Raw genomic sequence first — 15,470 nt, forward strand, 5'->3', positions numbered from 1 at the left:
CAAAGCATCTCTAATCTCCTAGACCTTTCTCAATATTGTAGCTTCATTCCTCCTCTTCAGACAAATCAATGATCATTACCATCTCTATCATATCTCTGTTTTTGTAATTTAAATAATCCAGGAACTTATTTGATGACCCAATATCAAGTTCTGCTTTCCCAATATTGTCTTTAACTTCAAAAAATAAAACTAATAATAAAAAAATAAAAATCTAGTGATCTCTTACTTAGATTTACTAAATGAAAACTTTTGCATTTAGAATTTGAACATTTGGTATGAGTTTCTCTGGATTGGAAACCATTAACTCAAGCCAAACTTCACTTAAAAAATCATTTACCATGTCCTGTTGCAAAAAATGTCAAAAACAAAGATAAATTCTCAGATATGGAAAATGGTATTTATTATAATATTTTTTAGACACCTAACAAATATATTGTAATAAACGTGGAGTATTGTATCCTGTTTGTAATTGTTCAGAGATTTTGGGTGTCAAGCACTGATATTATATGTAAAAGACTAGCCCAGGGCTCCATGGTGTGGGATGGAGCGTCATGACATCATAGAAAAGGACATGAGAGAAATGGTTTGGATATTAAGGCTTTGGGGCTAGGTGGTAGTATAATTATGAAACACTGCCAGTTGTTAAATGCCCTTTTAAAACTGGCTGCTTCAATAGTAATTATCTTGTTGTAAGGAGTGAAAACAGAGCTTCATTCATTTCTTTAGGCCGGGGAGTCTGGAGACTAAATACCATCTCTATTCTAAACCAGTAATCAAAGGTTAGCATTCCCATTCCTGCCTTTTACTGGTTGTTTTCCCTTCTATTTATGTTTTCTTTAGGGTTCGTGGTGGTGGTTGTGGCAGTGATACTTCGTGTTTTTTCCTCTTCATTTTCATATATTGGAAACATGCCTACTTTGAGCATGATTATCTGTTGAAGGCTGCTTATTTGTTTTTTTTTTTTTTTAATTCCTTTTAGTTCAAGCATTTTCCTTATGGTCTTTACAAATTCACATTCATAGGTGGACAAAATTGATGGATAAGTTATTCAGGAACTTCTTAGCTTTAAGGGGAAGATTACATCTTGTTCTACCTTTTCCAAGTAAATGGAAGGCTTTTTCTTATCTGAATTGCCTTTGAGAATGTAGTTCTAATAGAAGAAAAACAATTATGTTTTGCTTGCAAGTTGAGCTTAATGTGACTTTGAAATCTCAATCTAATGTGGATAAAATTCCATTTTAGTTGGGGGGCAGGTGTAGAAAATTTAGGTTTACCAGGAGATCTAGATTTGACTACACATTGTTCTAGCACAATGAAGCTTTTTAAAGAAAATGATTTTTTGAGCTGCAGTTCCTATGTGTAAAAGTAACTAGTTAATCACTTTTAATTGCTTGAAGTTGATGTACTTCAACCATTGTCAATATTATCTTCAAAAATTTCTTCCATGGAGAAAATTCCATTTTTCTTGATGCATGATTGAGGCTGTACTGTCGGTTTTACTGAGAAATGCTCATACTTTCCCAGCCCATTGAAGTTGCTTTATGTAAAGATTACTACTACTTGGGCATGCAGCCTCTATTGTGGAGAAAAATCTGAAAATTTTAGTTAATCTTTAACTTTATTGTGATTGAATGCAGAATGAGCGCCTCTGCTGAAGTTGTTGAGGCCAAGGTTGGGGAAAACAATGTAATCAGTTTAGAGATGGTTGAAGAACTACCTACGGCATTACAACAGAAGAGTGTTGAATGCTCAGTAGAAAGGAAAAAGTCTTTGCAGGCTCGATATTCATATGGCATTATCTTCTTGTTAACAAATCTTAGTGCTTGGTTCATCCGCGACTATGGACAAAAGGTCTTCCCTCAGCTTCAGTGTAAGTCAATGTTCTTCCTCCAAATTTTGAGTAAAATTTCATTGTAGGAATGGATCATCTTGCCATATGATGAAGTTGTCAATTCTCAGAAAGCTTGAAGAATCCTCTGTAAGAAATTTTTTTTTAATAAGAAATTTATTTTCAGATATGAATAGTGAGTAATCAGTACAGCCTCTCACTACTTATCTTTACTACCCTGAATTATCAATCTCTCATAGCAAATCAAACTACAAGACCCTGAATTTGTGGGAGTCTGAACCATGGTCTTTGATTATGAAGCTATCTCATTTCTGATAAGGCCAGGATGTTCTGCCAATAGCCTTGGTGCAATTCTCAGAAGGTTGAATCTATGCCTGAGGTTCAATGAAAATACCCCAAAATGCAGCATTTGAAGCTTGTTATCAGTATTAATAGGCTCAATTTAACAATAACTAACAACTACATAATGGCAAAACTGCTTCTTATCCAATTTCTGTACCAGATACATTTGTTTGGCACTTTTGGTCCTTCGCTTTTTGTGCATTGTCTAATGTTTCTTCCAACTTGTAGCAGCTGAGCAGATACCTCTCATGACACTTGAACTCTGCAAAGCTGAGACTTGAAAGGAATATCCCATGATGCTGTTTGGTGTTTCCTTATGATTTATAATTTCTTTTGCAGATCTAGAATCTTGTGGAATCGAGGGACGTGATTGTTTTCATACTATGGGAGTTCTTCGTGTGAGTTTAGGTTGCTTTGTATCCTTTGTTTAGCATGACAACAGTAATTCAGATATGATGCTTATGAACTGCATTATCACTGCTCTGATATGGTATACACTTGGTTTCCATTACTACTTTTTCCTTTGAGATTTAACATCCTTAACAATAGTTCAGATATTTTTCCTTTTAATGTTCCTCACAACATTTAAAACAAGCAAATTAGATGAAGCTAGCAGTAAGTGGCATTCCAGATGGTGGAAATTGAAGTTTATCCTACTGATTGTATCATTGGCAGTTCCATTCTTCTTCCCGTCGGATTTTATTCATTTGTATGGTATGTTCAACTTGAGTCCCAATTAAGAAGCCTGAAAATGCAAGCCTGGTTCATGCTTATATATTCTTTTACATAACAATCAAGAAAAGAGGAAGCACTCAAGTCAAAAATTCGAAGAACAGGCGTGTCCCCATTGAAGTTCTACGAGAAATGCTTTCTTTTACTGTTGAGTTTCACTTTTCCCTTCCAAATTTCCATCTTGGGACTGATAATTAACAAGTTTATACTCTTCTTGCAGGTGAACTTGCTCGTGTCGGTGCAGGGTAATCTTCCAATCCTTGGCTTAAAGTTTCTATATAAAGCAATATAACACGTGAACCTTTAATCCTCTTTGTGAAGAACAAATTATTTCAATTTGTCTACCAAAGGTTTGAATCTCTATTCTAGTATGTTGTGAACATGCAGACCCTATAGCTCTAAGTTATAATTTCTAGTGAAGAAAAGAGGGGAGATTGCTATAATTTTGTTTTCACCGATGTCTGCCATGGCTAATACTCATCCTGTGCCTTATATGGTGTAGGATATTTCTTGTTCTCCAGCTCATTAGTGTGATCCAGTTTATCACATGGTGGAATAATTACTGGATGCCTGATGAGAAAAGGAAACCAAGGTACAAATTCATGGACTAACTACAAATATGCTAGGAAGGGCATGTGCTAGCAGAAGCATAAAACTTTATTCCAATGAGTTTAATTGATTTTTTGGAGTATAGTCGCAATTGCATTGGCTTGTTTCCTTGAAACTGATTGTTGTGAATTTGCTGATATATCGGCTCTTTCATATTCTGCAGCTGCTTCCTGGGGTTATTCATGTCAACACTTTTTTATATTGCTTCTATGTGTGGCATTGTGTTGATGTACTCCCTGTATGCCCCAAGAACTTCCTGCAGTCTCAACATATTTTTCATCACTTGGACTGCAATTTTGCTTGTGGTAATGATGGCTATGTCTTTGCATTCTAAGGTATGCTTTTTTAAGAACTTCTTTCCAGTTGGTATGTTTTTTTTTCCTCACATTCATGTGGATGCTCTTGTTAATTATGGCCCGTCAAGCGATGTTTGTATTCTGAATTCCCAGGAAGACATGATTTTAGTTTATTTGGATGTGATTTTTTTTTCCTTCTCTTTTTATCATGTTTCACCAGGTTCCTATCAACATAATAGTCATTGTAGTCTCTGATATGTGATTATTTGGATGCTTAGAACAGGTCAATAGAGGTCTCTTATCTTCAGGGATCATGGCTTCTTATATTGTTTTCCTCTGTTGGTCTGCTATCAGAAGGTTAGAAATCTCTCCCAAACATTCTAAGTCACTGGCTTGGACTCATTTTGAGTATTATGCCATTTCACTTAGCTGCCAAAGACTTTAAAAATTTTCCAGTGAGCCTGCCACTGAAAACTGCAACGCACAAAAGCAAGAGAAGAGTAATGCTGATTGGATAACTGTACTGGTAAGCTTAATAATCTGCTTAATTTCCCGTCTACTTCCATTGATGCAATCCTTCAAAGTAAGTAATAGAAAATCATGACTGAGAATCCATAGTCATGCTGATTCACTTACCATCTGTCCTGTTGAAGTGACTGGTATTTGTCATCCTCCAAATGTGGGCTTAGATACCTTCATTTCCAGTTGCTGACTGATGCTATTGTAACTTGTTCAACTATAGTCAAAACAGGTTACAAAAGCATCATTCCTTGGCCTTCAGAATTGTTCTCGGTGTTTAAAGCTAGACAATGATTCATAGAAATTATCAAGATACAGTAACATTAAGCATAAATCTTTTTGTTTCCTTGTATGGGTGTTTCTCTTGATCACTTCACTAAAAGTTTGCTCTCCCATCCTCTTGCTTCCAGAGCTTCCTCATTGCAATATGTGCAATTGTGATGGCAACCTTTTCCACAGGCATTGATTCACAATCATTCCAGGTGACTACATTTTTCTGTTAATCCCTGTTCATTTGGCAAGAAGTAATGAGTCCTTCTATGCTGTCCAGTTCCGCAAAGATGAAGTTCAAGAGGAGGATGATATCCCTTATAAGTATGGATTTTTCCACATGATATTCTCCCTGGGGGCTATGTACTTTGCTATGTTGTTCATCAGCTGGAACCTAGATAGCTCAGCCAGGAAGTAAGCAGCTGTAGATTACTCATGTTCTTATTCCATCCAAATCCCTTCTTTCAGCATTTTTTGTATATATTTGACTCTTGCATTTAAAACAAGCAGATGGAGCATTGACATCGGCTGGGCAAGTACGTGGGTGAAAATTGTGAATGAGTGGTTAGCAGCCACGATTTACCGTATGTTTAACATCTTCTAAGCTAATCACATTCATTTATAAGCTAATTGTGAGATGATTACTGACTGAAACACACCCCACTCCCACCATGCAGTTTGGAAATTGATTTTCCCAGTGGTAAGGCAGACCAAAGTCATGGATCATGAAGAGACTACACAGCAGATACACAACTCAGCTTTGCCATGATTCCATTTAATCCTTTGCCTGTATTGTTAGTATTCTTTCTTCATTTGATATTTGAGAGGTTGGAAGTTCTTGTTTAGGCTTCAAACCACTGTAAAGGACAAACAAGAATTTCAATTCAATGACCAGCGGATCAAGAATAAAATGCCTACTTTGAGAATCATTATTCAGAGTTTAGATACCATATTTTGCTGACAATCTCTCTCTCTCTCTTGGCCTGAAAACTAATAGGTGCATGCCTAGCTTGTCCAACAACACTGAGACACTCATTTTTTTCCTTTTTATGTGTTGTTTCTTCATTAAGTATATATTAACCTAATAGTAGGAGCAGCCAATTACCTCTCCCAAGAGCACAAAAGGTGACTGTTAAGAAATGGAATGTTGATTTTCAGCATGATTTATGAATTGGCCTATTAAATGGACCAAAACTTAGGTGCTTTGGCTCTGCATGAAGTATGATGGTAGGAGTTGGGTAAGTATAGAAACCCCTCCTAATGTAAAATAAAAATAAAAAATAAAAAAAATGACCTTCAAGACTAAGCTCCTTGATTAATTTACAATTGACTAACATCATCAGTATTCAACCACTGATATGACCCATTTAAATGTTACATCAGACTGCAACATTTCAAAAGTTTATCCTAAAAAAGATTTGGAATTTAACTATCATTAAGCCAGGCCTATGTCAAAATAAAGCCCTGTGAAATTTTTTTTTTTTTTACTGATAGTCAATGAAACAAGAATTTAACTATGTTAGCCATATAGATGATGCAGGACAGGACAATATAGAAGGGAGTAGCTATAAGCTTGGGGCATGCAGGAATGGTATAACATACAAGCAATTTTCCTAGTTAAATTGTAATCAGATGGTGTTCCTTAGCCATCCATTCGGTAAGCAAAATTTTTCGTTTGTTTTCTGAAGTGTGGTTTGGTTGTACTAGTAGCTGCCACACTTGTGAGTAAATCTCACCATCTCCCACTTCCTTCACCAAGTCAACATAAACTTCCAAATATTGAATTGTTGTGATCATATCATCAGGCAATTGGAGTAAAATATTATATAATCTCTGGTAGCACCCATTGTACACTGGATCCCACCCACCCACCCAATCCACTGCAAATGTCCTTCAATAAAGAGATTGCCACTTGATACTTATTATAATAATGATACCTAAAAGGCTAAAGTCAAATAATGTTACTCAGCACCTTGTCTAGCAACAACTCCGTCAAAGTCTGATAATCTCCCATTTATTTAAAGAGGAAGGTCTGTTGCTCATTTGCATAGTCAGCTGAAGCACCTTCACTTAACCAACAAGCCCTTTCGCTTCTCACATTTCAAGATGTTGAAGCCACTGTCGACATCCATTTTCTTCACACTGCTTGTTGCTATTGGGCACATTGCAACTACCGTGGCTGCAGTTGAGGTTGCAGCAGAGGGTGGAGAGCATGTGATTGAGTTATACATGCACGACATTCTTGGTGGAAGTAGCCCAACAGCTAGGCCGGTCACTGGCTTGCTAGGGAACATCTATAGTGGTCAAGTGCCCTTCGCTAGGCCAGTTGGGTTCCTTCCCCCAAAAGGTGGGGTTGCTATCCCCAATGCCAATGGCGCTCTTCCAACCGTGAACACCAATGGCATCCCTCTAGGAACTGGCTTAGCAGGCACAAACTTTGTTGGAAATCCTAATCGTAATAATGGTAGACCTGCAACCCAACTAGGACCCGATGGGCTGGGACTAGGCTTTGGAACGATCACTGTCATTGATGATGTGTTGACCTCCGGGCCTGATTTGGGATCCCAGCAAATGGGGAAAGCTCAAGGAGTCTATGTGGCAAGCTCTGTAGACGGGACAACTCAGATGATGACATTTACTTCAATGATCGAAGGAGGGGAATACGGGGATAGCATCAACTTTTTTGGAGTGTACAAGATTGGGAGCACCATGTCACGTTTGTCTGTGACCGGTGGGACAGGCAAGTTTAAGAATGCTTGTGGGTTTGCAGAGATAAGGCCACTCATACCATCCGGACAACATGTCACAGATGGTGTGGAAACACTGCTGAGGATTACCGCCCATCTAAGCTACTGAGAATGGTATCAGTATAGTGGTTTAAGAGGAAATGTGCATTTGTTTTTATGTGAAAATGAATGTGGGCATGGATTGAAGTTTCTGTGTCTGTGTTAGCAGTGAGTCCAGCAATGTTTTCAAAAATTTATTGATACTTGAGTTGTAATCCCCTGATAGAAATGTTCTTTATGTGATCTGTTTGAATTTGGTAATGGCATATAGACAACTATCTCTTGTTGGATGAATCCTTTAACCATAGAGCTATATGTTACACCTTGTACTCTATTGAGCAATCAATACCAGACATGGACAATTGAGATTTTCAGTGATGACCTTTTATTCATTCTCCCATTCTGAACTATAAAAGTGATTCTACAGTTGCTAATATGCAACAAGGAGATTAACTTGGACTTTTTACACAAAGAAAGATTCAGAATGTCATATATACAGACCCTGAAATGAAAAAAAAAAAAAACTGTGAATGGGTGCCATTGCCTAGAACCTTTCCAAAATGTACAGACAATAGCAGAAAAGCCTAATTTATAGAAAATGGCATAAAATAAATAAAAAATAAAAAACTAAGATAAGAAACCTTCTTACCTTGATCCAAGCAAAGCTGCGATAAGTTATCACTTTGGTAATGAGCTTAACAAACGCTTACCACTTCATCTGAAGTTAACAACCCCCTTTCAAAACTGTATTTTTCCATTCATACCTTGATAACTGGGTTTTCCAAAACCTGCCAGTCCTACATAAATCTACCTTTTTCCTTGTTTTTTTTTTTTTTTCCTTGCTGGTGTACCCATGTTCTGAAAGTTTTGCTCTGTGTTAAGTATGCATTTAACTTCTAGAAAAAATCATCTGAAACCGATTCCTTGGAGCTAGACAAGCAAAGATTTTCACTGGTCTAATGTTTTTGAACTTTTAACTTTCTTCTTGATTCACACTTCTAGACAACACAAGTTCGACCTGATTTGAAGCTTAAGCAGGGTGTGGTAAAAATTGGGAAGGAAGGTAACTAACATATCTAAGCTTATATCAAGATGGGTGAGGGGAGAGACTAGACAAGGAAAGAAAGTAGGAACTGGGAAAAACTAGCAGTTGTAGTAGCCCTAATAGTTAAGTGCTAGTTGGATGCTAAGTCATATCTAAAGCCCTATTTGGATTGATATTTTAGAAATCAAAATCTCTTTTAAACCTAAATAAGAGCTCTTGACTGTATTTTTGTAACTAATGAAAAGAATTTCTATCTTTAAAAAGAATTTAATATGCAAAAACAATGTTGTTTTATCAGGAATGTCCCATTTTACCCTGAAGTTGTTACAAAGTTAATGAAACTTTGATAATGCTAGAATTGTCCCTTTGAAATTATATTGTCAACATCAATTTCTAGTTAAGGGTAAACACAAAAAGTTATTTAAAAAATAAGATCTAAAGAAGATGAATGACAGTAAGTATAAAATAGTAGTGGTGTCTTTTCTTTTTTCTTTTTTTCTCTCCTTTTAACTTTTTTAATATATAGTTAAAAAAGATCAAACCTAACCAAAACAGGGAGCCAGAAATGTGTATAGACCTATTCAAGAAAACCTTTATAAGTTTGAATTAACAGCTAAGGTTCTTGAGTTTTCAGTATCACAAACCAAAACAAATGATAGATAAAATTGGCTCAGGAACCCATCATGCATTAGATTTCATCCATTCAACACATGACATGTGTGGCTAATAAAAATACCCAAAACATATTGGTTTAGCTTCCCACAACTAATATACACACTCCAACAACTGCACCAGCATTTGTGTTTCACAACTACTCCATCTTAACCAAATGACCTCCTGTCTATTTAAAGAGCAAGGTCTACAGCACAACCGCATATTCTGGTTAACCTTCAACTAGAAGTTCTTAGAGACCCAAAGCCCCTCACACACACAAATTGCAAGATGTTCAAGCAATCATCACTGGACATCTCCATCACCATGCTAATTGCTAGCACATGGATGGCAACAATTGTGTCAGCAGTGGATCTTGCAACAGCAGGTGGGGAAGCGCCAGTCCTTGAGTTATACATGCATGACATTCTTGGAGGCAATAGCCCTACAGCTAGGCCGATTACCGGCTTGCTAGGGAACATCTACAGTGGTCAAGTACCCTTTGCTAGGCCAGTGGGGTTCAATACTCCAAAAGATGGGGTCGCCATCCCTAATGCCAATGGTGCCATTCCACTTGTTAATGGCAACAACGGTATCCCATTAGGAACAGGATTAGCAGGTAGTGCTTTTGGAGGAAAACCAAATGACCCAAACCAGAATGGTAAAACGGCAACCCAATTAGGACCAGATGGGTTGGGTCTAGGTTTTGGAACGATCACTGTCATTGATGATGTGTTGACCTCTGGGCCAGAGCTAGGGTCACAGTCTATAGGGAAAGCCCAGGGAGTTTATGTGGCAAGCTCTGCAGATGGTACCACACAAATGATGGCATTCACAGCTATGATGGAAGGAGGAGAATATGGTGATAACCTCAACTTCTTTGGAGTGTACAAGATTGGAAGCGCTATGTCACGTTTGTCTGTGACCGGTGGAACAGGAAAGTTTAAGAATGCTCGTGGTTTTGGTGAGGTGCGGCCACTCATACCATCTGGACAACATGTCACAGATGGTGCAGAGACATTGTTGAGGATCACTGTCCATCTAAGCTACTAAGGATGGTACTGTGAATGAAAATTTGCTGTGGGTGTGGTTGTGGGAAAATGAATGTGTGTATGGTTTGTTATTTTCCTGTTAATGTGGCATCTATGAGTAAGGAATATGTTTTAAGTTTTATCAGTCCACTAGGTTCTAACTTCCACAAGTGCCCAACCCCACTCTCTTCCAACTCAAAAACATGGTAAAATCGAACATGGACTCCTGCTTCATCAATACCAGTTTCACATTTCACAGTTCCCATATTTCACAATTGCAACCAATTACAAGCAGCCACATCAGTACAAAAAAAAATTCAAAAAAAAAAAAAAAAATCATTCAAGATCAAAAGAAAGTAGCCAACTTGTAAGCAATTTTATTCTGCACATCCCTTGTATCAAGAACTTTAAATTTAAAACTTGTACAGTACTACAATGTACTTAAATTTTCTACATTTTAATTCTAGGTTGAATTGTGATGTTTGATAAATGAAGGCTTCAATGGACTTTTGAATTTGATAAAGCACATATTTATTTATCCATTAGGTAAGACAATTATGCAGAATATAATACTTAACGACGGCCGGTAACTCTGTTGTAACTTGTAAACTGAATATAGGAAAGATATTCTCACAGGCATCAGACACCAATGATGCAGACTGTCTGACAAAAAGTTCCCCAACACAGAAAGAACCGCACAAATTAGTGTGGTACCTAAAAACCAATCCAAGTCTAGTTACCCCATGTTGCACTTAAATAAGAGCTCCTCCTTCCTCATATTCAAGCATGTGTGGAAACAGTAAGCCACTCCATAGAGAGTCTTTGGAGGATTCCAGTAATTTTACTTGTTTAGCAATAGCTACCAGCCCATCTAAGACTTGGAGAGAGACGTTATCACCAACATCAAGAGGTGAACATTCGTGCCTGCTTTAAGAAGTCTACTCTGCAATTGATTTATGATTCATAAGTTGGTTTTTACCAGAACTTTGTCACCCATGTTCCAACTAAAAGTTTTGGCTATCTAATTTAGAGAATTCCATAAAGCAAGGCATCACCAAACTGGCTTAGAACCAATAGTTCATTATCTAATAGATCTTTCTGTACTAATACCCCATCCGAGGGTTATCACTATTTATCAAATCTGTTCCTATCTAACACAAGGCTATTGATCCAATGACAAAGACATTGTTGAGAAAAAGATGGCTTTTCCCTAATGAAATGAAAATCGGATACATGTAACAGGAGAGAGCTTTCCCCCTTAATCGGAAAGATATGTGGCCATGAAATAGGATTAAGTGGAAGAGAATTGACTGTGTGGTAAAGTCATCGAAACATGCATGCAAAGAAGAGAATTGTACAAGTAATGTGATTTAGAACTTAGCCATCCACCTAATTCATGGCAGAGTGACCAAAGTTAAACAAAATTTGAAGTTCAGCCTTAAACTGCTCTTCAGTATCTCAGCTTGAACATCAGCAGATCAGCAAATGAATGAGAAGGATATCACCTATATTATTGAAGATGGGGACTAAAAGTAAAGAATCGCTTCCAGAGAGCTCATGAATCCTCCCCCCACCACCAAAACAACAAAAAAAAAAATAAAAAATAAAGAAAGAAAGAAAGAAAGAAAGAAGGAATCTTACAAAGTTAGCATAAGGCAACAAATTTACCTATTGTTTTGACAGACACAGGTTGGGAGCCTGTGTTCATGAGATGTGGCTAGGAAGAATATTATCACAAGGAGCGTTAGTGGAAAGACTAGGCAAAATACGATTAGACATGTAACATTTGGGGAAAACCTAGAAGTAGAAAATGAATTTCAACTCATATTCCAGTAGAGCCAGAATAGCTCACCCAGATTGGTTTAAGCAGTTTCAATTTGCAACAGTATTTACAATTTCATGCCAATATAATCCATGACTGTCAAGTCCAACATGGAGTAGACAACCTTGGTCACCAGGGGATGCAAACAACAAAAAAGATTGCAGACAACTCCACATGCTTCAGGGGTGGGATCCTTATTGCTTTCTCACAATTCTAAGATTAAATTTTGGGGCAACAAAATATCACACCCAGAAAACAATTGCAAAAATATCCATCCATCATTAACAAATTTGATCTTTCTTGACAGAAAAGATAGCACCTGAACTGTGAAGTTTACCAAAATTACCACCATAATCATAAGTACTATAAAACATCATTAAGAACATTTTTTTCCTAAATTTTTCTTTCCCCTCAAAATCTGTTTGTCTACAGCATAATGGACCAGACCTGGCTGCTAGAGAGTCAATTGTGTTGCAAAACTTGAAAAAGTTCAGATTTCAAGCTCAAGTATAATATAGTCCAAGAATAGTATAAAGAATCACTCTACCAAAACTCATGGCCTGAAAACCAATAAGCATATCTTACTTTCTGAATTTTCATACTGCAGTTATTTCTCTGTGATCATTGAATAATGTTGGCTAATAAAATAACTCAAGGTAGGTCTCTGAACAAGCTGTTGAGAGTCCTCAGGACCAAGTTTCTGTTTTACAAAAAGGAAAAAGAAAAAATCCAATGACAAAATAAAAATCAGATGCAACATAAGGAAAAACACCCTAATGGTTTAAATTGTTTATTTGTAAATAGGAGAGACCATAGGATCATTATGATTTTCAAAAAGAACAATAAAGTACACATAGTGTATAACATGCTGATCAATTTGTCAGTTATCACATTGCTCAACGTATGAGCACTATACATGACTAAAACAAGTCCATGGTAATCGACGTACCACACAGAGCTCCCCACATTTTATGACAAGCTGGTGATGTTGATACGAGAAAGTACAGCTGCTTGATCAAGCCCGTACAGTGAATCTATCAAGTGCATCCTCAATGAAGCTGGACCTTTAGCCATTTCCATACCCATCTCACCGGCAACACCAAAGACAGATAATGCCAAAACTGTAGCTTCCAAAGCGTGTAATGGGTCAACTGCAACAAAAGCAGCAATGAGAGCAGTGACAGAACATCCCGTCGCTGTGATCCGTTGCATCATGGCCACCCCATTACGAGCACCAACAACTTGCCGTCCATCTGTAACAATGTCAACTGCTCCAGATACTGCAACTATGGCACCGCTTGCTTTAGCCAAGGACTTTGCACATTCCATTGCATCCACTGATTCATGAATGCTATCTACACCCTTGAAAATAAAACTAATTCACTTACTCTTGCCCGTGAAAAGAATAAAGACCAATTCAAAAAGTTTGAAATAAATACAAGATGCCACATCTAAGACTCATAAGTTGAACATTGTGATTGGTTCATGCTTGAAGAAAGAGAAAGGATCTAACCCAATTTTAGATACTTTAAAGATGGAACTAAGGGATTTCTTTTTTAAAAAAAGATGTAGTTTAAAAAAAAAATTATTAAAAAAGAGTTGTTTGAAAAGTAAATACAAAAACATCACACTTATGGCCACATTGGATACTACTTGTTCAGTTTTTATACCAAACTCGTCTTTGAAAAAATTTAGTTCACTTTTTACACTGAAAGTTTTATACCAAACTCGTCTTTTACTTTTTTTTACATTAAACTCCTTTTTTCAAAAGACAAGTCTCATGTGGAATCCAATTTGGTACATACTACAGTAGTTTTAGAATATTTTTTATAGAAAAGTTTTTTTTAATTACTCTACTTGTGCAACACAAACCTGGGAACTATATGGACACTGCATAATCAAGATTTTACGAATAAATAATTAATTAAATAATAGAAAGGTAATTTAGGAAGAGAATTATTATTATTAGACAAAACGATAGAGCACAGCCATAAAAGTTGAGCATATACTAAGGAAGCAAAGATATAGTCCTCAATATCAAGGTTTTTTTGGTAGTAGAAACAACATGATTTTTCAGAAAAATGTTTCAAAAATTAAAATAGGAACATGTCCCTTTGGGACAGTTTTCGATTTTAACAGTGCTTATATTTTTATGAGAAAATCAATATTTCAGTGTATTATGAACCTGGCCCATTTCATGGAAAAATTTTCAACACCACTTCCAGGAAAGTGTTATAACAAACACGGTACGGCATTTTCATTTTTCAGTTTCTGAAAACAAAAATCAGTTCTTATTGGTGTTATCAAACATGTGTGTTTCTTTGATCTAATTTTGTTCAGACCAATCTTAAAATGGTCAAAATTTCCCACTAAAACTATCACAATCTGAATCTGAATCTGAATCCTTCAATGTCTTTCTAGTTTATATCATGTTAGAGTGTATCCAAATGCAACAAATAGATGAAGAAAACACAATGCCTCATCATACTGAGAAAACAGATGATAATCTCACTGAAACTGCTATGATTTAAGCACCCAACTCATTTCAGAATTCTTAAACAAAAAAATAATTTTAAATACTTTAATTCACACATCACAAAATATCTGAAAATTCTTAAAATAATAAAATAATAATAATAATTTGATAAAGAAAAAATCATCAAATGAAAAACAACAACCAGTAAGCACAGGTGTTTGAAACCATTACCTGAGTGGCCCCTAAGGAGGCCTTGGAAAGGGCAATAATCTCGGAACCATTTCCTCTGATAACAGTTGGCCTAAGTCCAACCAGCTCCAGACAAGCCTTCAACCGGAAACCGGTAGCGCCGGCGGCTACCGGGTCCAGCACCCAGGGCCTTCCAGACTGAGTTGCGAACTCGGCGGCCGACTTCATAGCCGGAAGCCAGGCGTCGGAGAGTGTGCCGACGTTGATGAGGAGGGCGTTGGCCTGAGGAGTGAAGTCGGGGATTTCTTGGAGGGAGTGGAGCATCGCGGGAGAAGCGCCGGCGGCCAAGAGAGTGTTGGCCATCAGATCCATGGAGACGAAGTTGGTGATGCATTGGATGAGAGGTGACTGCCGCCGTACGGCGGAGAGGGCCCTCCAGGCCTTCTGCGCCCATTCGTTTTGGGCTTCTTCTTTGGGTCTGTCCTCTTCTGCCATGTTCTCTCTGCTCATTACCTGATTACTCGGATTATTTTATATTTTACACCATTTTTTTTTTTTTTGGGAGAATTGTGTTTTAAAAAGGGGAAGTTGTGTTTTAGGAGACCCATATGAAAGGTTATATGGGAATGAAACCCATAGAACCTGGAAAACGGGCTTTGCCCATTAATGATCAGAATATTATTTTTTTTTGTGCACTAATTACTGTTTGGAAATGTTATTCCAAAATTGCCCTTTTGTTTTCCTTGTCAGCAGCCACCACGGTCTCCATGTAAGCAGCCATTGGTCTCCAAAATATTCCATGTAATAAACACTCAAATCTGAACTAAGAAGAAGCCGATCAGAGGAAACACAA

The 15,470-nt window shown here is 37.1% G+C and overlaps 4 protein-coding genes across 4 annotated transcripts; 3 read left to right on the top strand and 1 right to left on the bottom strand.

Annotated features, from left to right (window-relative positions):
- The first annotated feature begins 652 nt into the window (after window positions 1-652).
- On the top strand, window positions 653-5,560 carry LOC117914988 (probable serine incorporator). Its single transcript, XM_034830526.1, has 13 exons — window positions 653-779; window positions 1,638-1,870; window positions 2,531-2,607; window positions 2,746-2,905; window positions 3,144-3,168; window positions 3,426-3,515; window positions 3,696-3,867; window positions 4,112-4,185; window positions 4,285-4,354; window positions 4,758-4,829; window positions 4,898-5,031; window positions 5,128-5,201; window positions 5,295-5,560. The coding sequence occupies exons 2-13, from the start codon at window positions 1,639-1,641 to the stop codon at window positions 5,384-5,386; spliced, it is 1,272 nt and encodes a 423-aa protein (XP_034686417.1). The 5' UTR covers window positions 653-779; window position 1,638; the 3' UTR covers window positions 5,387-5,560.
- A 1,127-nt stretch (window positions 5,561-6,687) lies between these two features.
- LOC117914927 (dirigent protein 16-like) lies at window positions 6,688-7,664 on the top strand. Its single transcript, XM_034830447.1, has one exon. It carries the CDS (start codon window positions 6,724-6,726, stop codon window positions 7,471-7,473), a length of 750 nt encoding a protein of 249 aa, XP_034686338.1. The 5' UTR covers window positions 6,688-6,723; the 3' UTR covers window positions 7,474-7,664.
- Window positions 7,665-9,341: 1,677 nt separating this feature from the next.
- On the top strand, window positions 9,342-10,278 carry LOC117914893 (dirigent protein 16). The gene has a single exon (XM_034830410.1). It carries the CDS (start codon window positions 9,391-9,393, stop codon window positions 10,150-10,152), a length of 762 nt encoding a protein of 253 aa, XP_034686301.1. The 5' UTR covers window positions 9,342-9,390; the 3' UTR covers window positions 10,153-10,278.
- Window positions 10,279-12,533: 2,255 nt separating this feature from the next.
- On the bottom strand, window positions 12,534-15,152 carry LOC117914027 (hydroxyethylthiazole kinase). Its single transcript, XM_034829185.1, has 2 exons — window positions 14,660-15,152; window positions 12,534-13,314 (listed from the first exon to the last, which is right to left on the bottom strand). Exons 1-2 carry the CDS (start codon window positions 15,125-15,127, stop codon window positions 12,922-12,924), a joined length of 861 nt encoding a protein of 286 aa, XP_034685076.1. The 5' UTR covers window positions 15,128-15,152; the 3' UTR covers window positions 12,534-12,921.
- Between the last annotated feature and the right edge of the window lie 318 nt (window positions 15,153-15,470).

The sequence above is a fragment of the Vitis riparia genome, chromosome 5, assembly GCF_004353265.1.
Source record: "Vitis riparia cultivar Riparia Gloire de Montpellier isolate 1030 chromosome 5, EGFV_Vit.rip_1.0, whole genome shotgun sequence".
Classification (NCBI taxonomy): Eukaryota; Viridiplantae; Streptophyta; class Magnoliopsida; order Vitales; family Vitaceae; genus Vitis; species Vitis riparia.

Excerpts from the sequence above, each read along its gene's own strand:
- LOC117914988 (XM_034830526.1), top strand. The coding sequence starts at position 1,639 with ATGAGCGCCTCTGCTGAAGTTGTTGAGGCCAAGGTTGGGGAAAACAAT. Across the intron at positions 3,516-3,695 it reads GATGAGAAAAGGAAACCAAG|CTGCTTCCTGGGGTTATTCA; the intron begins GTACAAATTCAT and ends CATATTCTGCAG. Across the intron at positions 4,355-4,757 it reads CTGATTGGATAACTGTACTG|AGCTTCCTCATTGCAATATG; the intron begins GTAAGCTTAATA and ends TCTTGCTTCCAG.
- LOC117914927 (XM_034830447.1), top strand. The coding sequence starts at position 6,724 with ATGTTGAAGCCACTGTCGACATCCATTTTCTTCACACTGCTTGTTGCT.
- LOC117914893 (XM_034830410.1), top strand. The coding sequence starts at position 9,391 with ATGTTCAAGCAATCATCACTGGACATCTCCATCACCATGCTAATTGCT.
- LOC117914027 (XM_034829185.1), bottom strand. The coding sequence starts at position 15,127 with ATGAGCAGAGAGAACATGGCAGAAGAGGACAGACCCAAAGAAGAAGCC. Across the intron at positions 13,315-14,659 it reads CCTCCTTAGGGGCCACTCAG|GGTGTAGATAGCATTCATGA; the intron begins GTAATGGTTTCA and ends TTTATTTTCAAG.